The sequence below is a fragment of the Camelus bactrianus genome, chromosome 19 (genome assembly GCF_048773025.1).
Source record: "Camelus bactrianus isolate YW-2024 breed Bactrian camel chromosome 19, ASM4877302v1, whole genome shotgun sequence".
NCBI lineage: Eukaryota > Metazoa > Chordata > Mammalia > Artiodactyla > Camelidae > Camelus > Camelus bactrianus.
The window spans coordinates 7600324-7616290 of record NC_133557.1 but is presented as its reverse complement, the minus strand read 5'-3'; the positions used below and the strand labels follow the sequence as shown (position 1 = coordinate 7616290).

Here is a 15967-nt window from a genome sequence, read left to right as displayed (position 1 = left end):
TTGCTTTGACATACAGCACAGTGAAATATGGTGAAGTAATATGTGAGAAAGACCTTTGAACATAAGAAAAATGTCTCTGCAAAATATGTTTTCACTTCAATTAATTTAAAGCCTATTGACTGGATTTCTTAACTTGTTGTAGCAGTTACCATGAGCGTTATGATGGATAGCTTGACTCTTACAGAACACTCCAAATTAAGGTGAACATAAATCCTCAGTAAGAACACCTGGGGAACCTTCCAAGTTCATTGGTGGTCTAGTGAGTGCTGGAGAACCACAATAACCAGAACCTGTCTCCTAAAAGGGATAAAATCAGTGAAATAGTTATTTTTTAACCACATTTTAAAAGCTCAAATTAAATGTGCAAATTTATAGGAAATAATGTTTAATTATCCTTAGGTGGTTCATTATGAACCCAGTTGCTATGATCTCATCTCAGATGTTACCTCCCTGGTTCACTTTGTGGGCCCAGTGTGTGGGTCCAGTCCAGGCGGTGATGACCAGGCAGGTTGCTGGCATCTTTGTGAGGGGGAGCCCTACCTTTTCTAGTCCATGGATTCCACCACGCGCCATGTCCGTGAATGGTTTAACAGATGAGGCAACACAGTGGTACAGCTTCTCTTTTGTTGTTGACCTTGACTCTTCTGGGATCAGTAGGAGATCAGCAAACAGGTCTGTAGTAGCCCAGTTCTTTGACTTACATATATTTGTGCAAGATGGAGCTCAGCCTCATGCCTTTTTGGGGGTTCTGTGGTGCCACCTGCTTCCTGTGCCCAGAGTATCCTTGCATTTATAGCTGGGATGAATGACTTGGTCCTCCTATATTACGTTGTTTGGTTCCTGGTCAGCTCTTGATGTTCAATTACTAGTTGATTTTTTTTCCTTTGGAAGAAAAATATTCAAAGAACCAGACCTATTTCTGTCATATCTCGTTGTTGAGTTAAATTAACCTATCTTTTGTTTTTCATTTTCGGTGTACTTTTGTTGGAGGCATGGAATACAAAATAGCTTTTCTTCAGATTGTTTATTTATTTCTAAATAGTATTTTAACCTGAACACGCCAGTACATTTTCCTGCCAGTTTCACTCCTCATTTTACTTCCCAGCCCTTGTTACTTTGGTTTTTTTTGCCTTAATCGCAACAAAAGCTGTACAATATTTGTAATGGCCTGTGACTTTTCTTAGGAGAAGCTGTCACGGTTGATGAGTTTTTCTTCTCTACATAGCTCTTGACCATGACCGATGTGACCAGCACACGGATTGTTACAGCTGCACAGCCAACACCAATGACTGCCACTGGTGCAATGACCATTGTGTCCCTGTGAACCACAGCTGCACAGAAGGCCAGGTCAGAGGCTGTTTCTCAAGGATTTCAGAGTATAGAAAAATCCTGAGTAGAGTTAGGTGTAGATTATAGTGTGTATAGTATAAATACTGACCTGGAGTTATTTTTAAAACCTTCAGTGTAGATTTGGATTTTATTATTGCTCAAGTTTTCTTTTAAGAAGGGATGCTCTATACTTCCTGATTTCCAGAGGCCCTGCTAGCCACATGGATTTACGTGTGGTGTTATAGAAGGCGAGACTATTACTCTTGAGTACTCCCCGCTCCCTGGGTATGGTTATGGCTGAGTACTAGATCCTCAGTGTGGGGTTGATAATGGTGTGCTCCCTCTACCTAAGCAAGGTTTGGGGAGCAAGTTAGGACTTGAGATTGAAAGTGAGTTGGGGATGTAGCAGCCATACTGAGTTGTGGAAATCACAGATTTCGCAAAATCTCTTTATGTTGTATCTTGGCTCAGCATAATTTATGCTTACCGTGTATGATTTTTTATTTAGATTATAAGGAAAAAAAAGATGATTACTCAGCTTTTATAGTTTTTGATATTCTTTGTCAGTCTGGTAAGCAGCTTATAAAATATAAAACTTTTAGCATGTTTGGGAGGTGTTTAAAAAGCAGTAAGTTCAACATCCCCATTTTACAGATGAGCAGGTTGAAGCATGGTGTTTAAAAGAGTGCACTGCTTCCTTGCCAGGTAAAGGGCATGTCCTTGAGCGGAACATTTCACTACAGTGTTCCCACTGTAGTGCTGCTTCATTTGCATCTTGTCTATCTATCTGTCTGTCTATAGTTTGCTTCCTCAGCTAGACTTTGTTGTATTTAGTATTCTGTTTGTTCCTACCATGATCTCTCTGTGGATTTAAACTTTTGTCCACTGTGTTCTAGATCTCCATTTTCAGATATGATAATTGTCCCAAGGATAACCCCATGTACTACTGTAACAAGAAGACCAGCTGCAGGAGCTGTGCCCTGGACCAGAACTGTCAGTGGGAGCCCCGGAATCAGGAGTGCATCGCGCTGCCTGGTAAGCCTTGCAGGGGCATCTTGATGTGTTTGGGTCCAAAGACTTCACACGCACACACACACACCCTCAAGACTGTGCAGCCTACCTAGGTTGAAACCAGCAAAGGGGACAAACTCACTTTATCCATTCATCCCCTACACCACTAATGTGGTTGTTATTTTTTTTTAGCAAAAATACGATTTTTAAGTATTGATTTCTATCATCCTTTGAAAGAAAGTGAAGCATTATCTGCTGATGTGGTGTTTTCCAATAATCCATGTTTGTTTTTCTGCTCTTTACTTAGGATTTTAACCTTGTTTCTAATTGTTCTTCAAAAGGTGGTTTATAAATTTAACACTGGCACCAAACAAATATTTCTCTCTAAGACGTAGGAGGATTGACCTCAAAATATGCATCTTGAGATCTAGGAAATATTACTGATAAACATTTTAAAAATTCTTACGTGTATTCTTTATTTCGTCCTTAGTAATGTGTCTGATGCCCTCACCACATCCTAACGAAGTACCTAGAATTCAAATTACAAAAACCATTTAGGTTTTTGGTAATTCAAACTGGTAATATAAGTAGTTTCGTGTGATTTCTAAAACTCTTTATTTTTCTCTCCCTTCTTTGTAAAAGAAAATATCTGTGGCACTGGCTGGCATTTGGTCGGAAACTCATGTTTGAAAATTACTACTGCCAAGGAGAATTATGACAATGCTAAATTATCCTGTAGGAACCACAATGCCTTTTTGGCTTCTCTTACAACCCAGAAGAAGGTAGAATTTGTCCTTAAGCAGCTGCGAATCATGCAGTCATCACAGAGCATGGTGAGTTAAAACCCTTGGAATTTAAATATCTAATATCCACCTATTGCTTTGCTATTAATCTCTGTGAAAATTCTGATGTCTTCTCCGAGCTATATTCCTGTCCTTTGTAAAATGGCCATGTTGAAGTGCCAGGCATGCTATGTAAACATAGAAACGATGGTCTGTACTCACCTGCCATGGCTGATTTGGGATAGGGAGGTTTTCCTGTATCTATTGGATATATGTAACTTAATGGTTTTTATCTAGAAGCCTGTTTTGGTCAAGACGTTGATTATATTCATAGCTGTGCCTGTTATGCCTACAGTCCAAGCTCACCTTAACCCCATGGGTTGGCCTGCGGAAGATCAACGTGTCCTACTGGTGCTGGGAAGATATGTCCCCATTCACAAATAGTTTGCTACAGTGGATGCCGCATGAGCCCAGTGATGCTGGATTCTGTGGAATCTTGTCAGAACCCAGTACTCGGGGCTTAAAGGCTGCAACCTGCATCAACCCACTCAATGGTAGTGTCTGTGAAAGGCCTGGTAAGTATAAGGGTGAATTAAGTGTTACTGGAAGTTCGTTGAAAGAGAAACTGTAGAAGGCATCGTTAAGTATTGTGAAATTTCATGAAAAACAGATGGAGTATTGATTTCAAACATATGAAGCAGAGTATAACCCAGAATTTTTAAAGCAGAAGGGTCTTTGGCTCTGAACAACGTGAGCCATAAGCAAAACCAAAAATAACTAATACTACTCACGGATCCTAATAGTCTAATTACCAGTGAGATTGATTGGTTTGTTGACAACAAAAGGTAATAAGAATTGCCCTGAAAGGCCAATTTCTTGGTGTTGGCAGAGAAATGCTGTGGAAGAAAGAAAAAAAAAATGCAGAGAAAAAAATCAGAAAAGCTAGGTGACCACTACAGGGACATTGGACAAAAAGATGATGTCAGTTGGAAGAAAAACAATGGGAACGTTTGGTTATGTGACAGCCAGCTGAAGCAGACCTGGCACGCTAGCTGCGGGAGGGAGGTGCTGAAGGAGCAGCGCTTTGAGTGGCCTGAAGCGCTCCTCTGGGCTGCACTCAGGCTGTGTAAAGGCAGCACGTGGGCAGGCCCTCCGCCAGCATCCTCCTCCTGCTGAAGGACTCACAAGCAGTAGGTGGAATTTTGTGGACCTTTTTGGGAGGCTGGACTCCACTGACATCATGTCTTATTTTAGGAAGGTACTGTAACTTGTCTGAGGAATACAGAGGTGTGGACAAGAATTCATAGCACTCTGGAAGTCACCTTAAAATACAATTTCTAACTTTCCCGAAAAGGGGAGCTTTTCAGCCATTTTGGATCCTGAATACTTTGGTGAATTTAATGAATGCTGTGGTTTTCTTCCCCCCAGATAAACAAAGATACAATTTTGCATATTCGGGAGGATTATAAAACCCCAGAAGTTCATCCTGAGTCTCCTATATTGTAAGGAGCTTTAGAACTCTTACTCTTATGGGAAGATTAACTTGTTCCCTCATGTCAATCCTTAACACTCTTTGAAAAGAAAAACACTTTTCACCTCAAGTGTTTAAATATACTTGACCAAACAGTAAATCATGACCTAGTACTTTCTGTATTCTTCATTGAGTGTAGCCCACTGAATTGACTTCGTGACACACTAGTGGCTCACAACCCACACTGAAAAGCCTTTGACCTAAGTTGACTTGGTGGGAGCGCTAAGTGTCTCTCGGGTTTACTTCCCAGCGAACCACAGCGCCAAGCAGTGCCGGCCGCCGTGTGCCTTGCGGACGGCGTGTGGAGAGTGCACCAGCGGCAGCTCAGAGTGCATGTGGTGCAGCAACATGAAGCAGTGCGTGGACTCCAATGCCTACGTGGCCTCCTTCCCTTTTGGCCAGTGTATGGAGTGGTATACCATGAGCAGCTGCCCCCGTGAGTGCAAAGTGAGCTCTAGGCACTCATGAGTGCCCTGTGTGTGAGTGACAACTCCTGCATGTAGGGCAGTGCTGTCAGCCTCTGAACATTCTAGGCATGAGAACAGACTTGACCTTCTGCTCAGGTCTGTCCAGAGACTGCCTCATGTGAACCTGCATACAGAATCAAGCACAATGACATGAGTAAACAAACGTAGGATAAATCACAAGTGCAGAAATAACTTGCCCAACTCAGTACCATATTGCTCAGCCCATGTAGTGTCGCCACATCTTAATCTACTAATTCATAAAGTAAGTGCTTTCCAGCAAATGATCACTAAGGTCTCTTCTGCCTCCAGCGTTTTGGGATTGAGAGGGGAGGAGTCCCTATTATATGTTGGGCAAAATATTGGGCTCTTTAAAAATTTATTATGTCCTTTAACAATCACAGTAGAATAGGAGTTTTGACTCACAGAAGTTGAATCGTCTGTTAAAGAAAAAGATAATTTAAATGCAGTGAATTTAAGTCTACATGTGATAGTGAATTGTAACTTCTTTTTTTTTTTTTTGTACAGCTGAAAATTGTTCAGGCTACTGTACCTGTAGTCACTGTTTGGAGCAACCAGGCTGTGGCTGGTGTACTGATCCCAGCAATACTGGCAAAGGCAAATGCATAGAGGGCTCCTATAAAGGACCAGTGAAGATGCCGTCTCAGACCCCTCAGACAGGGAATTTCTATCCACAGCCCCTTCTCAATTCCAGCATGTGTCTGGAGGACAGCAGATACAACTGGTCTTTCATTCATTGTCCAGGTAAGATGTCTTGTGTATCCAAAGTCAAGTGTTGTACTACCTACTTACAAAGAATAAAGCCTTGAAAGCTACGTTATTTATATGGATTTCCTTTAAGAAGAAAATATGACATCATTTTAGGAGAAATGGGTTCATATGAAAGATATAATGTCAACTAATGAAAATCCTAAGGATTTCAAATGAGTTGTTTTACTTTCATTACAGAAATGTTCATTATAAAAAATTAAATATTACAGATGTAGATAAAATAAAAACTGAAATTTCTCTTGTCACCAGTACTTCATAGAGGTAAAAACTTATAACAGTTTAACATAGATATATATTTTTAAATAAAAAATACTATGCTGTATACTATGCATATGATATATATTATTCTTCAGTTTACTTTTTACTTAATACATTGTGGCAATTGTTAGGGGGAAAATTAAAAATAAAATCTGCCATCCCAGAAATTCCTCTTCACAGATACAGAAAAGAAAGAAAGAAAATGGTTTTATTATTGAATAAGCATTAAACCAGACTGTGGTGCACATCACAGCAATCCGCTAGTGAGATTGCTAAAACAGAGAGAAATTCCACTCTTTTAAACAGCCGAACATATATAATCCCTTTTATACGTGTTCTCAAATAATGATAACTTGTCCTCATGTGAGAGGATTTAACAGTTTGCTCTACGTTTTTTTCCTAGTTTATTCTGAATTTACCTGGTAGTTGGGATGACTGCCTGTGTTAGTTAATTGCCTTTACCCAAAGGGGGAATAAACTTGTATCTATAGCAAACAGGTAGTTACAGTTTGGCTGGATTCCCACAGAGACCGGGAAGGGGGCCTGGATCCCTTGATGTTTACATTTCAAAGAGATGGCTCCTGAGCTCTTAGAAACATCCCTGCATTGTTGCTGACTTAAGGCTTATTTAGGTTTTAAACAGATTTGCATATATATACATATCAAAGGAACAGGAAGTTTTTTAATACAGATTTTCTTAATGAAGTGCTCTAAGAAAAGGAATAAGGAAACCACTCTCTTTTCCTTTTGACTAGAGTAAAAAAGGAAAAATGCAGCCAGCCTGCCTGTCTCCCTTTCTCCCTCCTTCCCTCTCTTTTCCTTTCTCTCCCCTCTCCCTCCCTCCCTCCCTTCCTTCCTTCCCTTCTCCCCCATCCTTCCCTCCTCTCTGTCCCTTCCAGTGGTTGGTGCAAGAAGGACTAGACCATGAGCTATCCTAAAGCTGCTGGGGTAGCTGCTCTGAGAAACCACCCCTGAGAAATTGGCCTTTGATTCAGACTTTCAGTAAATACTCGGGAATGTACTGACTGGCCTTCAGAACAGGTGGGAGAGGCTAGGCTGGTGCAGAGACTCCCAGGAGGTTAGTGGATGAGAACTTCTCCAAGAGCCTGTCAGACAGGGCTCTTTGTGAAGACTTCTGTAAGGGGAAAGCCTACTGTAAACAAAGATGAAAGGCCAGAGATAGACTCTTGAGAAAATACCTGTAGTGTATGTAACAAATGATTATCATCCAAAGTATGTAAACCTCCACCATCCAGGGGAAAAAAAATGCTACATGTCACCCCAACAGAAAAAGTGGGCAAAGGATGCAACATCATTCTCAGAAAAGGAAATAATGCAAGAAATGGAAAATAAAATGAGAAACCATTTTTTAATCTACCAAACTGGATTAAAAGTTTTTTTGCTCCCTTTTTTCCTCTCTAATATTTTGAAGGATCTACAATTCTATTGCTAATCTACTAGTGGCTTAATTAATGAAATATTTAAATCTGTGCCTTTCCACTAATAGCAAGGTACATCAAGTGAAAGGAAAATCCACAAAATACAGGAAAATATTTACAAATCAGGTATTTGATGAGAGTCTAATGGCCAGAATATGTAAAGGACTCTATAAATTCAAATAAGCATATGCAAAGATGCTCAGCATCATTGAAGAGATCGGAATCCTCATACATTTTTGGTAGGAATGTAAGATGCTGTAGCCACTTTGGAAAACAATTTGGCATTTCCTCAAAAAGTTAAACATAGAGACGTCATATGGCCCAGTATATTCCCAAGAGAATTGAAAACATATGTCCACACAAAATCTTATACTGAATGCTCATAGCAATTTTATTCATAATAGGCAAAAGTGGAAACAACCCAAATGTCTGTCCGCCAGAGAGTGGATAAACAAAATGTGGTACATTCATACAGTGCAGTACTATAGGGCAAATAATAAGGAATGAAGTACTGATGTATTTTGTAACATGGGCGAACCTCAAAAATATGCTATGTAAAACCACCAGATGCAAAGACTGTATATTGTATGAAATCATTTATATGGAATATCGAAGAAGGGCAAGTATTTAGAGACAAAATATAGATTAGTGGTTGCCTAGGGTCGGGGCAGAAATGGGGACTAGTGGGCACAAGGTTTCCCAAAGTAGCTGTACCATTTTTCATTCTCACTAGCAATGTAAAAAGGTTCAGATTTCTCCACATCCTCATCAGCACTTGTGTCTGTCTGTCTGATTGCAGCTGCTCTAGGGTACGAGAAATGGTGCCTCTCTGTGGTTTTGATTTGCATTTCCCTAATGACTGATGAAGCTGAACATCTTATTGGCCATTTGATGTCTTCTTTGGAGAACTGTCTATTTAAATTCTTTGCCCACTTATAAATTGCATTATCTTTTTATTATTGACCCGTAAGAGTTCTTTATGAATTGTAGTTACAAGTTCCTTATTGGATTTACGATTTACAAATAATTTCTCCCATTCTGTGTGTGTGTGTTTTTTTTTTTTACTGTCTTGATGGTATCTTTTAAAATACAAAAACTTTAAACTTTATAAGTCTATTGTATCAGTGTTTTCTTTTATCCCGTGTGCTTTTGGTATTGTAGCTAAGAAATCAGTGCCTAACTAACCCAGAATCAGAAAGGCTTATGCCTGTGTTTTGTTTTTAAAGTGAAATAAAATTATTTCTTTGTATTTAGGTCCATAATTCATTTTGAGTTAATTTTTTGTACATGGTGTGAGATAGGAGTCCAAATTTATCTCCTTGTGTGTGTGGTTAATGAATTGTCCCTGCACTGTTTGTTGAAAAGGTTTTTTTTAACCATTGAACTTTGGGGGCACATTTGTTGAAAATCAGTGGAAAATAAGAACTTACTTCTAGACTCTGGTTTCTATTCCACTGACCTATATGTCTGTCCTTATGCCAGTATCACACTTTCTCAATTACTGTAGCTTTGTACAAAGTTTTGAAATTAGGAAGTCTAAGTCCTCTAGCTTTGTTCTTATTTTTCTAGATTATCATGCCTGTTCTGGATTCCTTGCATTTCCATTGGAATTTTAGAATGAACTTGTCGGTTTTAGGAACAACCTCAAAAAGCCAGCTGATACTTGATAGAGATTATACTGAATCTGTAGACCAATTGGGAGTGTATTACCATCTTAACAAGATTAAGCCTTCCAGTTTATAAACATGGAATGTCTTTCTGTTTCTTTAGTTCTTTATTTTTTTTCAGCAATGTTTTATAGTCTTCAATGTATGTATCTTCCACTTATTTTGTTAAATTCACTGTACAAAGTATATTATTCTTATTCAGCATTCCTCCCACAGTGGAGGAAGCAGGGAGCAACAGACCAGGTGCCCGGATGCATTTGGCATATTCATGATTGTGCCAAGTGCCCCCCCACCTTGGGGTGTTATGGCAACCTGAAGATAGCTGGGGCATTGCCCTAATTTTTTCTTTCGGCCCCAGCCTTCCTCCTTTGCCCGCCCCGCGGAATGGTCCTTTCCTCCTGTAACACCTTGACAAATACCTCGGCCAGCTGTTGAGCAGGCAGAGCAGGTCATGAGGTACTTCCCGTTGTCACTACTCTCCTGAGGCCTGCTCCAGCTCCCAACCTCTGCTGGATTTTCTGGTGTCATTTGGTGGAGTGCATCTAGTCACTTTGGCAGTCCCCTCTAGGAGGGACAGTCCCTCTGGCAGGCTTATTGCAACTCAGATACCTACATGGGTGGGATAGAAAATGGGTGGAGAAACAGAACAGGTGCAAGGCCATCAAAAACTGCAAAGGCAGAGGCTGTATCACATTGATCAACCCAGACAGATCCACAGAAGTTGCTTAAGAATAGATCTTAAATGTTTCACCACAAAAAAGAAATGGTAATTATGTGACATGATGCTGGTGTTAGCCAAAGCTATGGTGGTCATCATTTTGCAGTATGTAAGTGTATCAGAGCAAAACGTTGTACACTTTAAATTTACACAACATAATATGTCAATTATATCTCAGTGGAGCGAAGGAGAAAAAAAGGCAGGTCTGCTTACAAGTTATGTGCTAAGTGAGTGGCCCCACATGGAGTCTACAGTGCACAGCTGTCCTGAGCAGTCCTGAGAGGTCCAGGCTTCATATGCCTTTCTGTTTGTAAAGTCTATATACATCAGGAGTCTTAGCAATTCCATTTATGGAAATGTTTATATATAAGCATGGTGTTTTTCTAAAAATGAAAAATTGAAAGCAAACAATATCAGAATGTAAAGGAGTGGTTAAATGACTGTTATGATTCATAGAAATCATTTTGCATTTCAAGTTTTGCTTAAGATAGAGAAAATAATGTAAAATAATTGTGATCTATATTTAAAAAATCAAAATTGAATATTAATATGTGCACAACTGTGTAAAACTATAGAAAAATTACTGGAAGGAAAGATTCCAGATGTGGACAGTGATCTCTGGGTGGTGGAATTGTATATGATCTTTTCCCCTTCCTTGTATTTTTCAAATTTACTATCATGAACATATTATTTTTATAGTGAATAACAACAAAACTTTTTTTTAATGGCTACAGACTTTCACCTTGTGATCTATTTCTGATTTTCCTGAACTAGTTCTTTTTTGATGTTTCGATCTTATTTCTCAAACTGGTTTTTAGTAGTTTTGATGATTTTGTATTTAGAGGCAATAAGGAACTAAAACAGATAGTTGCAAGTAAATCTTGTGGAACTCAGTCCACCCAGTTCTACCATGGGACAATTCCTTCTTTCAGCTTGTCAGTGCAATGGCCACAGCAAATGCATCAATCAGAGTATCTGTGAAAAGTGTGAGAACCTGACCACGGGCAAGCACTGTGAGACCTGCATATCTGGCTTCTATGGTGATCCCACCAATGGGGGAAAATGTCAACGTAAGTCACATTTTTCAGGGTTACTGATTGCAAACCAGGCGGAACACAATGTCTCTGTTTGACCTGAATATCTTGGAGGGAGAAAGCCACTTGGTTTTGGATACTGCATTCCTTAAATTCTACTTGTCAGGAGGTCAGCTGAGCTGGGAGAGAGTGAACAGAGCTGCCAAGTGTAAGCAAAAAGTCAGAAATGAAGGTGTTAAGCCTTTAATCACTTACTGTGATGATGTAAGCAAGAGGCTTTAAACTGGAGAAAGCACTGACTCTCCTTGTTGCATTTGCCCTCCTGGAATTGTGGCTGGTTGAGCAGCAGGTGGATCAGGGATCAGCTCACTGTGAAGGGAGCCCTGAACAAAGGCCCAGCAAAAACCTTTTATGGCCCCCAGGGGTGGGGAGGGAGGGGGAAGAGAAAGGGCTAGGAGTGGAAAGGTACCCAGGACTGGGGGTGGGGAAAGCGTCTTCAGGGTTCCCCTCTCCTCCACAAGGTGGCTCAGCAGAGGTGCTTGAAGAAGGCCTCTGCCCAAGGCCTCAGATAAAGAGACCTGGGAATGAAGGGTCCTGAGCTAAGGATGCAAATATGTGAAGAAGTGTGGCTGGTCAGGGGGCCCGAGACCTTGATTCAGCTCCCCCCCAGAGACTTCCACCCAGGCTGGAGGGCAGCTTTCCCTTGAGACCCACCAGGGAAAGCCTTTGTCCTTGTCTGTGGTTGAGCCTCAAAAATCACACATAGGTTTTTAACCAGGAGCAGGATTCCTCAGTACTTCTAGTATTTGTAAAGATTTAAATAGTCCCTTGTTTCCCCATACCTGTGAAATAGATTCCTGTAAGCAGTAGGACACTTTATTTTCAGGACTCAAATTATATTTTTTTAAATGACAGATGATACCAATAAAGTACTTTGTGGTTTGTTCTCGTTTCCAGTGGAAAGATCCTTCAGATCTGAGTAGGAAAGTAACTAAGAAAGGAAAATCTCTGCCTACTCCCCAAATCCCACCTCCAAACCCCTTAGCATGGCCCTTGAGAATCTGATCCCAAGCAGCCAGGAGAGAGCTAGCATCCTAGCAGAATATCCCTTAATCTCTCTGGGGTTCAGTTTCCTCATCTGTAAAATGGAGATAATAGGTTGGTTGTTGAAATGAAAGCAGTCAGCACAGCACATGACAGGTAGTCAGTACTCAGTAGATGTGAGCGATTATTATTACTCTTCTAATATTCTTTCTCACCACTCATATAAAATTTCTTGCTCAGATTAAAAGGTATTCTAAAAATACTCTTTCACTCCTTGTTAATAGATTTCATCCATTAAATAGTAGTCAGAGTGTCTGACATTACTGAGTGGTGAGTGTGTACAAGGCATTGTGCTAGCAACCACCTGAGACGTAGTTGCTTTTGTTATCCCCAAGATTAAGTAACCTGCCCAAGGTCTCACTGTGAGAGTTGGTCACACTGAGGACCACATCCAGGACATGACTTTAACTCCTGGGCATGGTCGTGCCTCCAGATGCCATCATTCCCGTATCTGTAGCTGTCATCTTAGAAAAATTACATCCTCTGTGCCATTTGAGGGGCCTGAATCAGTTGTTCAGAACTTAGAGCTGGCTTTGTTTTTCAGTCACAATCCATAAGAGAAAGCATGTTTTAAAAATACCATGAGTGGTATTTAAGATACCAAGTCTTTAATGTTTTCTCCTTAGAGTTGTATAGCCCTTAAGTTACAGGTAATAGCCATGATTTTTGAATGCTTAACCATGTTTTATTAATGTATTATCTCACTTAATCCTCCCAGCAATCCTACAAGATAGGCTTTGTTATTATTATCTCCATTACATGGATTAGGAAGCTGACTTAGACATGTTAAGTAGCATGCTCAAAATTACAGGAGAGCTAAGCAGAGGGGCCTGGATTCAAACCCAGTCAGAATGACTTCAGGCCTTTTACTTTTGCTAATACCCTGCACCTCTCTGCATCCTCAGCAGAGCTTAGAGCCAAACCTTCGTGTTCCTCACTTCACATAAAGTCTCTTAACCACTGCACTATTCTATTTATAGGTGTCTTGGGGTGATTTTTTTTTCTCCACAGGGTTTATTTTAAAAGTACACCTATCTCCAGCCTAATACTTTTAATTTATTCACTGAAAAACAGGTTATGAGTGAAAAGATGTTGAGCAAAAGGACTCATTTATTTCAGCTGGAGTATAAATGTGTCACAGCTCACACCATGTGTTGAGTGAAAGACTGTGGGGACGTGTTGATGGCTGGAGGAGGGAGATGACTCGAGTCATTTGCAATGAAGGCTAAGAAGACAGCAGGCAAGGGTGGTGTGTCCCTGAGTGTCTCTGAAACACTGACCTGCCACTGGAATCCTGCCCCAGCTCTGAGCCCTGGTGTGATTTGAAATGTGGCCATTGTAGGGAAGGCACCTCAGCTGAGGCAGAGCTTAGCCAGACCAGCCCTCCCCTAGAGGGCAGTCACCACTCAGAGCGTCTCCATGGGGACAAGGACTGTGTCTGTGTGCCCACAGTGGAGATGCTTCAGAAATGTTTATTGAATGGATGAAAGAATCGTGACAGTGAAGAACAGTCTGTTGCAAAAATCAAAAGAGCAAAGGCCTCAGATGGCAGTTAACACGCATTCTCTTTCTCCTGGCCTGTGACTGTGTCACCTTTAATGTTGCCTTGACATTATTTGAGATAAATTACTAGCTGAAAAACAAGAGTCTTACCCACTAAATAAATGCTTTTGTTTTAACCTGGCTTTCCTATTGAATCCAATTCAGATAAAATTATTAGTTTTAGGAGAAGTCTCTGATAGTGGTAATCTTTTAACCCAGATGTGATCCTCTGTTCCCTTTCCTCCTCCCCAGCATGCAGGTGTAATGGGCATGCATCGCTGTGCAATACCAACACGGGCAAGTGCTTCTGCACCACAAAGGGCGTCAAGGGGGACGAGTGCCAGCTGTGAGTACCACACTCCCGGGACTCCTGCCACAGGCCACACCTCACCAGGGAGGGCCGCAGGGCCTTGAAGCTGCCTGAACCCCAAGAGCCTCCCTCTTCCCTGTGCCTTGTTTCCATGAGCTCTGAGGGACCTCCAGGTTGACTGAGTAGAAATTTTGCCCTTTCTTCTTCTGATGGGTCTAATTTAGTAACCCTCCATACTGAGGAGGTCATCAGTTTAGCGGTAATTCCTTCACGCCTCTTTAATTCACATTTTTATGTTTGAGTGACACCAACATTTCCTGGATTGCTGACTTGAATTAGTCTTTTAACTTCAACAACTACTTGAGTTTTGTCATGTCAGGAGATTTTCCTAAAAGACAGAGTTGGAAGAGCTGGTATTCCAAGACGGGATTTTATTTGGCATTTTGGTTGTCTAACAGTAAAGGTGATTGATCCTCTTGCCTTTGACACATCCCTCCATGTTCTAGCATCTTCCTTGGTGAAGTAAGTCAGACACCTTCCAGGGAAGAGTTTGAGGTCCCCATCCATGAGGATGCAGACAGCATCAGGCAGGTATGGGGTTTCAGCCCTGGCTGTGCCTCCCCTGAGCAGGGAGCTCTTGAGGCAAGTTTCAGTTTCCCCATGCATCAGTAGTGAGACTGGTGACAATTGTTGTGAGTGTCCTCATGAGTTGAAACAAGAGAGATTGTTCCCCAATTTTTCTCTGCCTCACCAGAAAACCTCGTAAAACATACTCGTTTTATTCATTCTCTCAAGAAGAGACTTGAGATCAATTTATCCAGAGAGAGTAGGAAAAGTGAGAAATGAACATATGAAAAATGTTTTTCCCCCCCATTAGCAGCTCTGATTTTACTGTAGTAAAAACAGTCAGAGAGCTGGGTGGCCCTCGTGAAAAAGCACATACTGTAAGATAGCCATTCTTCCACTCAGCCGCCACTTACATCTTTTGGCACAGTCTAAACAGTTTGCTTTGTCAGAGTCTCATCCACACCCACACATTCCAAGATGGATAAAAACTCACTACTTTTTTAGTAACTAACCACAGGGAAATCAATTTGAAAAATGTTTTAAGCACTTTTAGAAGAATATTTAGTCCATACAAAAGTGAAAATGTGTTTTTCAAGATAATAAATAGGATCTGAATTTTACTGTATTTGGATGTATCTCGTGCTTTGGCAAATGTTTATCGGCTGCTGGTGGTGTGAACTGCTAGGCAGTCAGCATTGAAGATGAATGCAAAGTCTTGTTTGTCTACCTGATTTGAGTAACAGTGAAGAATGTAATTGTACTGACTCAAACACTGTAGCTTTTATAAAAGAAGCTGCTCGATTTTGAAATGAATATAGATTCTATTTTATGTAACAATAGAAAATAATCTTCATTTTCCCCCCTAGATGTGAGGTAGAAAATCGATACCAGGGAAACCCTCTCAAAGGAACATGTTATTGTAAGTGTTTTTGCAATTCTTCTTTGTCTAGAAGCAAAGTAGCTCAGTACAACTTCATTGTTTTCTTTAATATGGTTTGAGAATGGTAAGTGCTGCAGGAATATAATGAACACTGGTGGATGTGTCCCCTAATTTGCTGTGTTACATTCTATTAGGTTTAATACATAGATGAACACTATTTTAAGCTGCTTTAATTCTGGTTGTGGTTTATATCAGTATTTTCATAGCAGATATCAGGGAAGAATACAGAAGTAGACATCTCTGCCTTTCCTTGTTTATATTCTTTTGAAACCTTTCATTTGCCATTACTTGGTTGGGGTCATCATATTTCATATTTTAGTATAGATCAAAAACAACCCTTAAAATGTAGTTGAAGTTATCATTCCCTCTGAAACTGACTTGTGTTAACCACCTCTTTAGAAACTAATATGTAAAATAAAGTAATGTCTAACTTACAGTGAAAGGTATATCGGCAAGGTGACCAGGACCAGACCTGGATG

General features: G+C 40.5%; 1 protein-coding gene across 4 annotated transcripts in view; it reads left to right on the top strand.

The window, feature by feature from the left end:
• Window positions 1-15967, top strand: part of ATRN (attractin) — a 121929-nt gene that overhangs the window by 59421 nt on the left and 46541 nt on the right. For all 4 annotated transcript variants that reach the window (XM_074346983.1, XM_010972801.3, XM_045508535.2 and 1 more), the window contains exons 13-21: window positions 1226-1347; window positions 2226-2364; window positions 2983-3173; window positions 3478-3697; window positions 4904-5089; window positions 5646-5882; window positions 10924-11061; window positions 13924-14017; window positions 15415-15467. In XM_074346983.1, coding sequence (XP_074203084.1) covers window positions 1226-1347; window positions 2226-2364; window positions 2983-3173; window positions 3478-3697; window positions 4904-5089; window positions 5646-5882; window positions 10924-11061; window positions 13924-14017; window positions 15415-15467 — 1380 coding nt within the window. The remainder of the gene's footprint in view (window positions 1-1225; window positions 1348-2225; window positions 2365-2982; window positions 3174-3477; window positions 3698-4903; window positions 5090-5645; window positions 5883-10923; window positions 11062-13923; window positions 14018-15414; window positions 15468-15967) is intronic.